The following is a 16,176-nucleotide window of genomic DNA, read 5'->3' as shown; positions in this document are numbered from 1 at the left end:
TTGGAGGTGAAAAATGGAAAATTGGGGTTGGAGTCGTTGGTTCTCCAAAATTGCTTTTTGAATAAATTTTTTTTTTTTGAGTCTCCAAAATGGAGAAAGAGTTAGAAATGGGTTGGAGATAGGAAATGTTGTGATTCAAACCTAAGATAACATGGAGGATTTATAGGAAACATTAAGAGCCAAATCCACAAGGCTAATCAATTGAGGGCTAGGATCATCTTGTCCAGTGACTCTTATTTTTCTTTTAGAATATACTCCTATAAAATCTCTCTTCGTTATTCATGCCTCCATAAGATCTAGAACTTTTCACCAAGTCTACCATGCAGTAAAGTTTTCTACAATCTTCTAGGATATTCTGGAATCCTCTGTAGATCGCTTGAATTTCTAGTTGATCACATAGAATGTAGTAAAATTCCAGAGGGACAAGACAATCCTCGAACCTACTGATTCCCCACACAAAATGGCTGAAACAGAGTGTCAAAAGCCTTGTTTACTCTACATAATACAAACATCAACGATCAGGGGAGAAATATAGAATTCATCCAAAATGGCTTTGAAAATATTAGATTCATCAATAACCCGTGAAAAACGACTAAAATATGCGTTCATAAATGCGGGAAATCCCAGAAACTCGACAATATGCATTCATATTACCCTAAATAGGAATAAAAAGCAGACTTAAACTAATTGAATTTAAGTCCAGGAAATGGACAATTTTTCTTCATGCAAAAGCTCAATAGACCAAAACTTTAATTGTCCCAAGTGCACGACTTATAGAACGTCCAATCTCCCCATGTCACTTAAGTTTCAGGGACGCCCCTGTCCATTCTTTGCAAAAGCTAATTCATAACAAACTTGACCTCAATTAAATACAAATACAAAGAATCACTAAAAATGACGATCAAACTGCATTCTTTGGGAGTACACTAAAATTGTGTCTTCTTAATGTTTTTGCAAGAGAGGGGCCTCTTCACTGGTTGATTCATCCAAGCTGCTTACCTCGTCCTCGAACACTTTCCGTTCATTGGCTTTTCCCCACATAACAGAGTAAAATCCTGCGACAATAATAATTGATCCCACCAAACTGCACAAACAATGTTCAAAAAGATGATCTGTATATCCAATTTTAATTCCGAAAAGAAAGAAAGAAAAACCACTAAACAATGTAATCAACTACAACCCAACAATTATATCTTTAAGGGGAGCAAGCACACGGAACTTCCCTACCTTCCCAAATACATGATATCACCTAAGAAGAGGATGCCCACTGCAGCTGAAATGATAATCCCTAAGGGGTGAAATACAGCAACAAAGAGAGGCCCCCTCTTCTTCAGACACCATATACCAATGCTTACTTGGGCTGCAGAACCAATGAATCCCTACATTTGATGCATAAAAGTAACAAATGACCATGTTAAGAATTATAACACCACTGTAATTTTCACTGATGGTTCGATTTATGTTGCCATAAAATTGATAATGAAGTCAATGTTAAATTGTTAATTGGAACACAGATCGTTCCTGTAAGGGCAACGACAGCAGGAACGTAGTATGCGATACCATGAATTGCAGTATGGTGAATGTAGGCTACTATAGAGAATAACACTAAATGCACGTGCTCCAAGAAAGAAAGAAAAAAAAAAATAGAGTACTATTTTCCTAACTTTTTTCATAAACCACATTTCAAGGAGCATTCTCATCATATTTATCTATATATGTCCTGTTAAAGCTCCATTTTCTAGATTTTGAGTGTTGCCCGTTGTAGTTATCTAATATCCCACGGATGATTAGGGGAATAATCCAGATAAAACTTCGGGATCGCTGTGATTCGCTTAATTCATCATCTTGGATTGTAGGCGTACCATATTTAGAAAGTGCATTCCAGAATGTAATTTGCTTGGGTACTAATGTTTTCTGTACCCTCATAATTTACTTGGGCGACGTATTATTAGGCTTCCCAACACCGTAATCATGTTGACAACCAGAAAGATATTCCCTCCGTCCCAAATTGGATGTCAATTTTATCTGTACAAATTTCAATTCCTTATATATTTTAATATGGATTTCAAAAAATATGCAATATGGATCTTGTTTGATAGTTCTCAATTAGTTCTATTATACAATGTTTTCAAACTCATGAAAAACATTATAGATTGAAAGATATATGCAATGAAAAATGACACAAGTTCCAAAAATTGTCATCCTTTTTGGGATGGAGGGAGTAATATCCTTCACTTACAGCGTAAAGAACAGCAAGCATCCTAACCGGAGGTCGTAAGCTCCAAGCAGCTAAGTCTCGATCAAAAACCAAAGACAAAATTGCACACATAATGGCCACAAAGAAGCAGTAGAAGAAGACTATAATCAGCTCTGCATTACATTCCTTAAGGAGCAATGCCTGAAATCATCGTGAAAAAACAGCAGTCAAACTATGTTGGTGATTAATCCCGACTTGGTTTCTTTCTACTCTCTCCAAGAGCATTTCGTGGACCATACCTGTGCAATAGTAAACGCTGAAGAAGCCAGACAATCTATAACAAGGAGCACCCCTCCAGTGATCAGATTTGTCTCTTGTTGAATCCGAAATCGTTGGGAGATGTTTCGATGTGAGGGCTTCGTCAGAAGTGAAGGCCCCTTGTAGAGAGTCACAACGAGAGCCCCAACAATTAAAACTAGAGTTCCAATGGATTTAGCCTGGGTACTTGAGCTTCTATAATGAACTACTTCCATCCTGAAACGAACCATTTAACCAGTTTAAACCTGAATCCCCACTTCGAACTGTAATGCCTGGTTCAATTTTTGTATTCGCTTCCAAAACATAGTTCTATTTACATGTTTTTGGTGTGCGTCTTCTGTTTTCAACGCGTATAGCCTAGAGTTAGAGGCTTGAGTTAATTATGCAATATGGAATGGCATAGAATGAAATGTAAAGAGAGCCAGGCATGCCCTACTTTCTCCACTATTTATCTGAGCCTCCGTTTCCTTTGCTCTTCTGTGTTTTCCTATCAGCAATTGTTCTCATGGTTTCTTCATGTTATTCCAAAAATACAAAATTTGTTGAATTTATAGCTAGCATTCCCAGGAAACTTTTCCACTCAAGGAATTGTTACGTTGCATATCCATGTGGGTATAATTTTGCGATGAATATCTAAAAGGGGGATCCAAAGAAAAAACTGCTCGCTCAGAAGTAGGATATTCTCACATCACTTCTCTCGTCTAAAAGCTCATGTGAGTTACTATTTACATGCTGTTTCTCTCTCGAGAGCAACAAGATGTAACAAAATTATACACACATCAACGTATGCTTGCAAAATCATGAAATAATTGATAGTAGTTTAAATTAAGCTAGTCAAAGCACTGGTCGACCAATTAGAAGACTTGTAAGTTGTAGCAAGTGCAGAATGAAACCTGAAAATGACAGCAAGTATGAATGTAAAACCTGGGACCAGGTTGAGAATCGCCGACGTAAATGATGCTGGAGTGATCTCAATTGCAGCATTACCAGTTACATTTGCTATGCAACTGTCCAAAATGAATAGTTAAACCTCAATCTGCATATATTTCCGTAATTTTTTTTTTTCACATAGCAGAAATTGAAGAGTGAAAACCCCCAAAAACGATAAATGGCAGGTGGCTTCATTACCTTAAAGCAATTGTATAAATTATCTGTTAGAGGCCCTTTCGATTGTCAGAATTTGAGAGAAAAGAAAAGTTTCTGATTTCTCTTTTGGTGAGAAACAAAATAGACTAATAAAGATTCAACTTTTTTGTTTATTTTTATAATTTCTTTTAGTTAACCAAATAAGTAGAATCCTTTCTTTTCTCACCCTTTCTCACTACATGTGCAAGGGGCTCTTAACATTAAGGGATGACTGGTTAGAGTGAAAAGGGTAGAAAATACAAGAAAGAAAAAAAATTACCACTTTTGTAGCGTATGATTAGCACGAAAATAGTAGAAAGTGCTGGTATAGAGTAAATTTTCTTGTACAACCCATTAAAGCATCACTACATACCTTTCACTTTCTTGCAAAAAGCACAAGAATATTTTATTTCCTTGTGACAGTTGACAACTCCTACAACTTTCTATTATGCCCATAGTTTTCACTTTCCTATCATAATTCATGTTGCAAGGTACCGATAATTTTCCGGTCAATAAAAAAAAAAAAGGTACCAATAATTTAGTAACTAATAAATATATCCTTGCAACATTCTTTCAAAAATTTCATTTTAACCAAACATGTGGAAGAAAATAAATTTTCATTTCACCTTTTTTTCTTTCACTTCACTTCCTCTTAGTTTCACTTGTCGTGATTCTCTATCAAATCAAAGGGACCCTAAAACATTCCTTGAAGGTGCTGTGATGCCCCACAGTGGTATTGGGGCATGGATGCCCCCAATTGTCCTGCATTGGATCTTCCTTATTTAATCACAACCATTGGATATTCATGCCCCTTCTGCTACCGGACTGACCAGTCGAACATATTTTGTGGTAAGTATGGTCATAAAGCATAGTATGTATAGCCATTTTTCTCCGTAAGTAAAAATACGATTTTTTGGAGGGAAAACCGCAAAACCACATCTTGTTTAGGAATTCCACCTTACTTTTTGTGTGTGGTTTTGATCCTCAAATTCACCTATTTTGATCTAATGACTGAGATTTACTGGGGCATCAATACCCGAATACCACAATGGGGCATTATAGAAAAATTCTGCGGATTGTACTGGATATAAGCATTTCTGTAAACATGAGTTTGAGGAGTACAAGAATTTACAGACCCAAACACGGCAAGCAAGAAAAATTTGCAGAGGAGTGAGAAAGTGATTGGGGGCCGAGTTGATCTGCACATAATTCAAACAAGCTTTATTACATACCATTAAACCATGATCTTACCAAATTATTCAAGGGGAGGCTTATGTAACAACAAGAATGGACCTATATATATAAATATATATATATATACCAGTAGAAATGGAAATTAAGGTGGGGGGTACCTGTGAATGAGAAAGGATGTAGGAAGAAGAATGAGGGAGGAGAGAGCATTGTAGTAAGAGACGAAGGTGAATTTGGTCATTCCACTTGAAGTGGCTTCCTTGATCGCAACAATCAGCCCCACCTGTATAAACTGCACACCAACCATACCCAGATACGGCACTGCATCCTTCATCCCCATGGGTTGGCCCGTTGTTCAAGCCGGTCAAGCCTGAGACTTGGGCTTGCTCCAGTCCGCTCCTTCCCAAGTTCGAAACATCCCAGGTGCTATCAACGCTTTGGCCCGCTTCATAAAGGGAGCTTTGCTCCGGCTTCAATTCGAGACCGCTAGTTGACAGTGGGATTGCTATTATGCAAGGCGCGGAAGCTGGCTTGGACCCGTGAGTTATCAGAAATTGTAAATACGGACGCATATAAACACAAGTAGCACCTGGTGATTGCAATTGATTCTGGAATAGGAAGGGTTCTGAAATTGGGACTGCAATTGAACATATGTGGCGATAAGGGGAGGATGGGGCTGCAGGCGGTGGCTTGTGGCTCAGTTTTTCAACGAGGAGCCTGTGGATTGGCGGCCGTGGCCGAAGGTATATAAAGTGGGGTTAAAGCCGCCCCTCCTTACGCCTAACCCCCACTTCTCGCATTGACAGTCTCACCCGGGGGGATTGGCGGAGGCGGCTGTAGGCTCTGTTTGGAACTTGTGGAAGGAAAAGGAAAGAGGAGAAAAAATAATTAGTAAGAAGGAAAATGAGGGGAATTTTTTTTATTATTCTTAGAACTCTATTTAACCATTTTGCCTCTCCTTTCCTCTCCAACCAAACAGGGGAAGAGAAAATCTTTAAACTTTCTTTCATTTTCCTTCCTTTTCACATTTTTCGAACAAAGCCGTAGTGACTTGGGTCACCACAGGGGGTACTGATCCAAAACACAAGTTATTCTTAAAATGGAGTATTTTTTATGAGTTTCTAGAGAAAAATTAGCATAATCTAATATCGGTTAGAGTTGTTTCAAAATTCGCAGGGTGTTTCAGCATTTATAGGCGTCCTACAAATTATGAAACAGCCTTTACCGATATCGAATTGAGGATATTTTGTTCAAAAACCCATAAAAATATATTTTAAGAATAACTTGGCGATTTAAATTATTTCTATAGGACCCCGCCGACACCAAACATGACATAAAAGTGTGAAAGGGGAGTGGACATCAAAACTATGCCGTTTTGGGTCATTACACCTAGCCCGCTGCTTCCTAGTTTCACATCACTAACTTGGAGTGGCTCGTTCTAAAAAATCTCAAAAATGTATATAGAGACTATAAACTCCCCCCAAAAAAATTTGTGGTGGATAAACCGAACAAATTCATTTCGTGTATGCCTCATTAAAAACAAGAAAAGAAATAAGTTCCAGCCAAAACAAATTCACTTATTTTTAATGGGACAAATGTGGCGAGGCTTATTCGGGGTGTACCTTCCTCGACCTAGTTCTGCAAGAAAGAACACATTTAATGCCTAGCCGGCGAAGTCAGCCGGAAAAGCAGTTCGATGTCTAAGTGGATCTCAACTGAAGGAGATGAAAGTACAAAGCTCAATAATGAATAGTAAGGACATATCTCTCTTGGGATTATTTTAACAGGGCCTCTCTAGGGTATAGAAATGTGTTTGTATAAAATGACTGAGAGTTTAAGCTCCAAGTAAGCTTGTTCTAGATACTTGCCATAACTACTTTCTGGATTGACGTCGTGCATGACACATCGAGTAGGATGTGATCGAAATGAAACCTTGTTAACACGTTAACTATCCGTCTTCATTCGGGTTGGACCTCATCTGACCCGGTTGACCGGTTCTATCCGGCCTAGCTCTGCGAATCCAAAAGCCTAGGGCTTGCACATGACAGGCTAGCTGCACCATCGTGTCGGCTCAACGCATATAGTAACATGAAGTGCCTGGTTATTATGACAGAAGTTATGAGCCAAAATTAATTTCCTATGCTTTGGGTATCCATTTTCTCCTTCGTGTTTGTTCTTTTAGCTAGCTAGGTGCATCTCTAATGCGCGCATTTGGCAAATGACACCTAACAATGTGGTTGTGTTTGCTAATCTGTCAAATTTGACATGGTTTTTAATAAGTGTGGGTGTAACAAAATTTGGAGATAAATTATATATTTGGTGAAACATTTTCTTTGCTTTTGTTTCTTTTTTTGACTATGTGTTTGAGTTAAATTGGGAACGAATTTTTTTCTCTCGAAATTTAGATTATATTCAATGGAATTCAGAATGACCAATTGGACCAGATTACATAGGTCAGGGGGAACATAGCTAGTATAATCAGTTATTATTGAGGGAAAACACAATAAATCGTTAATTTTCTTCTCTTTCTTTTTTTTTTCAAATGATAAGGTGAAATTTTTTTTTTTTTAGGGTAAGTTAATATATTGAAACGAAAACCGATTACAGGTTCTAGGGGCATACCCAACACAACAAAACACACCACAGTCAAACAGAGCCTAAAAAGACAACCATTCAGCTAGTAGAACACCTAAAGACAGCAAAACCAAAGAATACAATGATTAAGAGTAGGGATGGCCATCTCGGCCGATTCGTCTGTATCCGATCCGTTATCTGTCCCGACGGATCGGATTTTTCAGATATTGGGGCAGATTCGGATTTATTTTTCAAAAAAAAATTGGAGATCGGATCGGATTCGGAGATAAGCCTGTCCCTGCCCCGAATCCAATCCCTATCCCCGATCCACCCCGATCTGTCCCTGAATATCCAAAAATCTATTTTTTTGATCAAAAATCCACTTCCGATCCGCCCCAATCTATCCCCGAATACTCTTTTTGATCAAAAATCCATTTATTTTTCTTTTCAAATTCGGATATCCGAATCTCCGATCGGATCTCTGTTCTCCATACGGAGCAGAGATGGAGGACCAAAAATATATCCAATCAGGGATCGGGGTGGATTTGGAGGTCAGATGGAAGGTTCGAATTCGGATATGTCAATATCTGCCTCCGATCTACCCCGTTACCATCCCTAACTAAGAGGCAACAAGAACAATAAATAGTGTCTAGGATCCAAAAGAGGTCAAAAATTGTAGAGGAAATCTGCCAATCCAGGCACAACAGCCTATTTGCATACGATTTTTGTTTGTGCATTATTGATGCTTTGGATTTTCGATAAGGAAGTAAAGTAAGATAATGAGTGAAAAATTGAATCCGGTCTCTAATTCTGTCAAATGATGTCTTCCGGCTTTGATTTGAGGGCAATAATTCCAAGACCTGAGAGTTTCTCGAGTTTTAGAGGTATAGGGATCCTTAGAGGTATAGGGGGATCGCTATTTGAGCGGTAAAACTTTCCGAAGGAGACCACTTTGTGCATATATAGTCAATGACTAAGTATATCTTAAGTCCTTTCTCACCTGTACCCCATCTATTTTGGAATTATATGGATACTGTTATTGTTGTATATGTTAGTAGGTAAGGAGTTAGGTTAAAATCAGGCTTCGACTCTCCTCAATCAGCTCAAACTCCCAACCTCCCACTATTCTATACAAGTTTAAACACCAAGAATGCTACTTCAATATTTTGCATGGTTTTTTTTAACAGCATCTCATGTGCTATAGTATTCGTAATGGTTGAACGATCCTCAATATATAAACTCATTGTTTTTTCTACAAGTTTGGTTAACCGTATCCGTAAGAGTACCTCGGTTGTTCAGAAATGAAGATTTGTTTTTGTCTTATAGTGTAGGATCAATGGATTTTGATAGAGATATTTATTAATTATCGAGGAAAAAGACATTCAAGACGAAAAACCCCCGTTCGTAAAGATTTTTATTTTTTAAATACTTATTTTCTGTTTTATAAGACGCTACATCACATTTAATTCAAAAAATAAGTACTTATTGCTCTTAAGGGCCTAAGATTAGTTGGGTCACATTGGTAATTTTTTACGGCCACCATTTACCTTATACTGAATAAATATCTCCACAAAATTCAAATTGAATGCATGAGGTTTGTCATTCGCGTAGTTGACAAAGCGATCTTACATGCATTTCAATTAATCTCATCTCCGGTCCGATTAAAGAGCGGTCTTCAAACGGGGACTAGGGAATTCACAAAATTACTTTTTTGCGGCTTAACCCCAATAATCGAACCCTAGGTAATTGTGTGAAAGACAAATTCACCAACCAACTAGATTAAGATTAACCTTTGATGCTGGGTTTGTAGTTAAAAAAAGCCATTTTAATTTGGATCTAGCTCCTCTCCATCCCATCTGATTTCTCCTTTTTCGGGCCCATACCGGATCCACATTGATGATCAGAATCGTTCATTATATAGATCTCGTCAAGTATTTCAACCATGCAAAATAGTCTTTGATCGCATACTGTTCAATACCTGATTCAAAAGCATTTATCTAGAAGAAAGTGGGAAAAAAATTAAGATTTCTATTCAGTGTCCAGTTCAATTTTTTTTTCAATATCAACGTGATCCAATTAGTTATCAAACAGTATCCGATTAATACAACTTTGTACATGGTTGAAGTACTTGAAGAAGAGATCTACAAAATAAACGATTGGAAGCCGCTTCCATTACTGGAGAGGAGCCAGATCCTTTATCTAAATGAGTTTTTTGAAAGCAACTTTCAGGACATACAAACCTTAGAGGTTTGGTCTACCCTTTTAAGCGCCTGATTCACTAACTCTTAACTACTTCGTCGGCATTTTTCTTCCCATTAAATATGAAGAAATTAAGACCTCATAAATAAGCAGCTGCCCCTCCCACCTACTGATTACCTACATATTCAAAAAAAAAACTAGGCTGCTGATTTTGCCACACCCTTATTTATTAACGCCACTCCCCTGTAAGTGTATTTTTGGTGCAAAAATACACTTGTAGGGGAGTGACGTTAACAAAAAAAGATGTGACAAAATCATTTCCCAAAAACTATGGGTACACCATTAAGGCCTTTTGGGTACACCAAATATACATAGACTTGTGTGTAAGCTATTTGATATACCCAAAAATGATCCGATTCGAAGACTCGGATAATTTGTGTACAATATTATTCCGGAGGTAAGTTTCATGCAAGTCGGTGTATATTTAGTGTAACCACAAATGCTACGCGCGTTGTATTGATTGTGCGCCTACCCGTGATCAGACTTCGATCCTCTGCCATGTACCCCACTTTTTTGTTTTCAAATGTGGTCGTACTCCAAGAGGAATATTTTATGGGGATCTAGGCATTGATCCATCTCTAATCAGGTCTCAATTAAGGATCACAATCAAAAGGACAGTGGTAGTGATTTTTCACCCGGGCCCGGGATCCTGTAGTGAATTGTAACGAGTATCTCAATCGTTTATCTCAACAATTAACGGTCTAAATTTTAAATAAATTCTTTTAAGGAATAGTTATTTTCTTTTGTGAAATCATTTTTTTAATCCAAATCGTTCAAAACACTTTTGAACAACTAAAATTACTCACTATAATTTTGGAGTGACTTTACTCGCTACGGGTCCCCGGATCCCCTCATGGCACGAGGTACACCCATTCAAGGATCTCAGTCCAATCAATGTTTTGTGTTCGTTCTTGGTATCTAATGATCTATGGTCCAAAAGTGTCCCACCTGGAGCATATCCAATCGGTGGTTCATAGTATTACCGTGAAAGGTAGATCTCCCAAAAATTCAATTTTTGCAGATAGCCTATTTGCACATTAGTACAACTTTGTTAAATCTTGACTAAAATATGATATGACATTTGGCTCAAGCCAATTTTTCTACATCTCTCTATCAAAAAGAGCATGGAAGGGACCGATCGTCATGGCCGACCACCTTACCCAAATTTTAAATTTACATACGATTTAAAGTAGTCTTACTTTAAAAACTTTTAGATTATATTTTTTCACCGCACCCAGTGTTTTTTTTTTTTTTTTTTAAATCTCACACATCTATCGATCCCACATATTTGTTGCAAATATAATTACCCCCTTCCTGAAAGTAAGTTCTATGTTTTGCCTTTTGAAATGGACCTAACTGTACAAAATTGGATATACCTATGACTATGAATGACCCTATTTCTACTGACCCTATTTCTGTCCATAATCGTACGCGCTACTCGAAAATTTCTATTGAGTATTTTTCGACCTTGGAAGAAATCGATATTGCCTTTCATATGTTACGAATTTTGTTTAATGCAGTTCGTCTATCTAATATTAAAATCATGTGTCTGTCTTTATTGTAGGCTCGTAAAAAATGGCTCTAAATTTGTCTATATGTAGCTTTGTTACTATGGAAGCAAGATTGTCAAATGACTAGTAATTTTGCATTAACAAGTCCAAAAATAGAATATTGGAGCTTTGCCATTTTGGTTGTAATTGTTGTTTGATAGTCCCTTCTTCTTTTTTTATAGTATGTCCTTGCTTATTCCGGTATTTTGAATATTTTTTTTATCTAATTCAAACTTAAAAAAGAAAATAAGCAAAACAAATGTTAATTAGGCCTCGTTCTCCTAAGTTTTTTTTGGGGCTTTTTTTTATTTTGTCTTTATTCAATTTTTTTCTGCATTTGTTAGTTTTGCGCCAAATTTTTGTGGATTATTGATTATCTTGGATATTTTCAAAAATATTTAGGTAAAAGTTAAATTTTTTTCGTTTTCCAATTCCTTTGATCGAGACAAATCAATGATCTACAAAAGTTTGTTGCAAAACTAACAAATGAGAAAAAATTTGAACATAAACAAAACATGTAAAAAGCCTCCAAAAGGTAAGGAGACAAAGGCAATGCTTATTATTATTATTATTATTATTATTTGTAATACGGTATACATCAACGGGTTATCGGGGTGTTAGTATGTTAATTAGTGGAGAGTTCAGATGCTATTCATAGTCCTGAACCCCAAATTTACTCCTCGTAAAACTCAAACTCAGATCACCACTGAAAAGAGAAATGAGACAATCAATTTCACGAGCTTTGATTTCTGAAGGCAAGGCTTATGAAGGTGCAATAATTTTGGTTTCTGAGCAGTTTTTTTGGGTTGCGGTTAACCAATATCTAGAAAGCATCTGACACCGGTCATTTTAATTTCATGTGTCGTTTGGCAGAGGGCAGGTGAGCGATTCTTGAATGGAATTTAAAGCCTCGTCACCTCCAAATCAATTAATGCCCTCCTACCAGGCTACCACTATTTATAGGACACCCATATCTCTCTTCGGATCCTCACCTATACTTCACTCTATCTACCAGTCTCTTCTTCTTTGTCAATTGTACCAATCAAATCAATTAAACCACCACAATGGCTGCCGCTGGAAAGCTTGATGTCGAGGTGGTGCTGAAGACCAGTGCAGACAAGTTCTGGGAGACCATTAGGGACTCCTCGACCGTGTTCCCCAAGGCCTTGCCTCACCAGTACAAAAGCATCCAAGTCCTTGAAGGGGATGGCAAGTCTGTGGGCTCTGTTCGCCTTATTCATTATGCTGAAGGTATTTGCTATATAACTACGCTTATTAATTGCTTGTTACAATTGATTAGTGTATCATTTAATTCTCCTCTTTGTGAATATTTGTGGTTCCAAGAGTAATAATGGGAAATGGATAGGACTGGGTGGGCATGGATATTCGGGGGATCCGGGGTCATGTAGGGCGGGCTATCCTACAGAGCCTGTAGGATGCATTTGGACCGTCCATCTCAGCAATCAATGATTAGATATGTTTGTTATTTTTGACTGAGAATAGATTACAAACGTATCTAAACCACTGATTGCCAAGAAAGACGGTCCGGATGCGCCCTACATGCTGCCAGACAGAAAGCTACACTGTGAGGTAGAAAAATCATAGGATAATGCTATGGTGTCTACCTTTATGGTATCCCCGTTATGTCTTGTGTGGTTCTAAAACCACAAAATGACATAACATGTTATGTCATTGCGTGAATCAGGTGCATAACATTTTTTATTATTACTGTATTAGATCAAACACTTTTTAAAAAATGGCATAACATAACCACTCGAAGGCACAACCGGTGTCCACTTTTGGGTAGAGATACCATAGCATTTGCCAAAATGATATCCTCCCATACATACATGCATGATTACCCTCGTACCCACTTCTATTGGGTAAGCAAATTGGGCAATACTCTTCCCGTCTCAAAATCTTTGGCCTTTTTCGATATTCGCACTATTCTTTAAATTTTATATCTCTCAATTTATAATATTTTTCATAATTTTGAAAGCTTTGTATTATAGATTTAATTGAGAACTATCAAATAAATCTATATTACATATTGGAAGATACAATAACAATTGAAAACTGACACACAAATGTCGAAAAAGTTTAAACAATATAGAACGGAGGGAGTATTCACATCCAAATGACGGGGCCGGGATTGGATATTCGTGAATATGGGTATAATTGTCATCCCTGTACCCAATGTTGATTAGAAGTTATAAGTACTCTGAAGGTTGACTAATCGTGAGATTATTTGTCCTAGTAGATGTTAAGAACTTGACTGATGACAGTAGTTAATTACTTAATTAGTTGTGTTTTCTGTTATAACTGTGATTAAGAGGGTACTTTTAGGTAGTTAGTTAAGCTGGTCCAGCTCAGCTTTGTTCCAGGTCATCAATCCGTGTGCTTTGGGTTAGGACTCAGGCTCTGTTCCGGAAAAAAAAAAAAAAAGATCCTTACTTTTTAAGAAGTCAATTTCAAGCTCAAAAATTATGGGCTTATTGAAATCTAAAAATATGCAATATGGATCTTGTTTGGAAAATCTCTATGAGATCTTTTATACAATGCAAAAAAAATTGAAAAAATATTTTTCATTTGTTTTATTTTTGAGTTTAAAATGTAAAATAAACTGTTTATTTTTTAAGAAGATTTCTGGAACGGGGCCTGATTGATCAGTTGGGGGTCTTGTATAAGGCCATCCACAGTGGTATAATCAAAAGCAAATTATTTTTAAAGTTAACAATGTTTGTGTAAAAGATGGCTCACAATGGTATAATCAAACTTAACAACATTCTTAGAAATAATCAAATTTTGGACTTTGAATAACCAAAACTAGAAACCTTTTTCAATAATCAAAATTTGTAGATCTCACACCACATAAGTTAACTTGTTTAAAAATTTGTATATATGCGTGTTTCAAATGCTATTTTCTTCTCTTCTTCGCCTGTTCTATATCTCATTTTCTTCACCCACAAACTATTTTTCTTTCTTTCTCTCCAAAAGTGAAGTTATATCTTTCGATCATTTACAATTCAATTCATTGTCGCCAGACTAAGGTATTTCACTTTTTTTTTTCTGCTTCTATTTTTTGTTCCCGTTCCTCTCCCCGTGGTTGAGTACATTATTTTCCAAATTTGATTTTTTTTTAGTACATTATTTTTTTTCCAAATTCATAATATGAGGGATGGAAGTCACCAATTTCTTCCCCAAAATTAATGGAGGTAATCGATATATTTTTGCCAAAAAAAAAAACAGTAATGGAGGGAAGTGATCAATGGTGGAAAACATATGGGGAGAGAGAGTAAAATTATAGTGGACTCCTTATTTTGATTATGGACTAGAAGTGACCATTGTGGACCTCAACATTGTTAAGCTTAGCAACCTTTTAAATGGATAATCAAAAGCTGATATGTCAACTTTTGGTTATCCATTTTTGATTATACTACTGTGGATGACCTAAGTAGGTGCGTTTCTTTTCTCTTTGTAATTGACGAATACACAGAAATGATCGAAAAGAATGGGTTTGCTTTTCCCTCTTCTCTCTATCTAGGTTATCTGTATTTTTTTTTATTGGTAAAAGATGAAATTTTATTAAAAACGGGAAAAAAAAATCCAACAAAAAGTTGGAATACACCTCTAAAGGGCAAAGACTCAACCACCAAAGGGTCTACAAGGGATCACAAAATAGAAACAATAGAGTCCAATCCAATACCCAAATAAAACAATAAAGCCTGTGGGGATGCAATTGTTTCCCATGGGGATTATTAGCTAAAATTAGTCCCCAGCATAATATAATCTCATGGAGTACCCTTTTTTTATATTTTACCTGTGGATCGAATTAGAGGACAATCTCTTACCAACTGGACCTCATGTATTTTCTCATAATCCCATTTCCATCAATTCATCAAATCAAAACTAGCCCAATTTCCTATCAAAATGATGTGACCGTGCAAAATTTATTTAAGTAGTAAAGCTTATAAATAGAAAAACACACTTGGTGTGACAAGTCAATCACAAGGGAATTTTGTATATTTTATATCTTATTTTGTGGAGAAAATAAGATGTAGTGATCATGGTCCATGAACACACGACTATGGTCTTCTAATGAAAAGGCATCTCAATATCAATTTAGATCAGTTGCATTATGAAATGGGAAAGTCTGCAGACATACTAGTATTTTTGCACACGCATCACACAAAATTCACATAGATCGATAGTTGTTATGCTGCACCGTGCAACATGTGAGGCGGGCCCTTAATCTACTCATGTGAGTGTGTGAACAAGTGCGTAATTCTACTTATGCACAACTCAAAATCTCACTACCACCATTGTCGCTAGAATTCGAACCGAAACTCCCAAGCACGAGGTTTTGCAAACTCCATGCGACCTTTACAAGCTACGTACTACAATATAGCTATTGTTTACTTATTAAATGGGTGCTCAATGAAATTTTATCATACGTACAGCGTCATCCATTGTGACATTTGCAAAGGAGAAGATTGATGCGGTGGACGAAGAAAAGAAGATATTATCTTACAGCGTGATCGAAGGGGACCTGCTGAAATTCTACAAGAGCTTCAAGGCCACACTGACGGTGAGCGCAAAGGGAGAAGGGAGTTCGGTGATATGGGTATCCGAGTACGAGAAGGCAAGCGATGAGATTCCCGATCCGAGCATCATCCGAGACTTTGCGGTCGACAACTTCGCAAAGCTTGATGCCTATCTCAAGGCATAGTATGATCAAGTAATACCTCCATTGTTGTTTGTTTCAATGAGTGTTTTATCTCGTGGATGTAATAGTAAATAAGGTGGAGTACTCCCCGAAGACTCTGCAGTTTTATATGTTATGATTCCATCTCAGTTTCATGAGTATTTGATTTAGTCCATAGTGTGAGCTGCATTATCAATTTGCTCAGATGGATTAATGTACTGCTTGTTCTGAATATAGCATTGAGCTGTTCTATGTCA

The 16,176-nt window shown here is 37.0% G+C and overlaps 2 protein-coding genes across 4 annotated transcripts; one reads left to right on the top strand and one right to left on the bottom strand.

Moving 5' to 3' along the window:
• Nucleotides 1–681: 681 nt before the first annotated feature.
• LOC131310084 (WAT1-related protein At3g28050-like) lies at nt 682–5,861 on the bottom strand. 3 transcript variants are annotated; one of them, XM_058336887.1, is made up of 7 exons: nt 4,993–5,861; nt 4,777–4,839; nt 3,409–3,522; nt 2,497–2,731; nt 2,240–2,398; nt 1,228–1,379; nt 682–1,084 (listed from the first exon to the last, which is right to left on the bottom strand). In XM_058336887.1, exons 1-7 carry the CDS (start codon nt 5,169–5,171, stop codon nt 943–945), a joined length of 1,044 nt encoding a protein of 347 aa, XP_058192870.1. In that variant the 5' UTR covers nt 5,172–5,861; the 3' UTR covers nt 682–942. The 3 variants fall into 3 exon arrangements, with proteins under 3 accessions (XP_058192870.1, XP_058192872.1, XP_058192871.1); XM_058336889.1 differs by lacking the exon at nt 2,240–2,398; XM_058336888.1 differs by lacking the exon at nt 4,777–4,839.
• Nucleotides 5,862–12,149: 6,288 nt separating this feature from the next.
• Nucleotides 12,150–16,176, top strand: LOC131310083 (MLP-like protein 423). The gene is made up of 2 exons (XM_058336886.1): nt 12,150–12,465; nt 15,675–16,176. Exons 1-2 carry the CDS (start codon nt 12,279–12,281, stop codon nt 15,941–15,943), a joined length of 456 nt encoding a protein of 151 aa, XP_058192869.1. The 5' UTR covers nt 12,150–12,278; the 3' UTR covers nt 15,944–16,176.

Source organism: Rhododendron vialii, chromosome 12a (genome assembly GCF_030253575.1).
Source record: "Rhododendron vialii isolate Sample 1 chromosome 12a, ASM3025357v1".
NCBI classification, from domain to species: Eukaryota; Viridiplantae; Streptophyta; class Magnoliopsida; order Ericales; family Ericaceae; genus Rhododendron; species Rhododendron vialii.
Note: the sequence above shows the minus strand (reverse complement) of the source record. Positions and strands in the feature narration are given on the sequence as shown.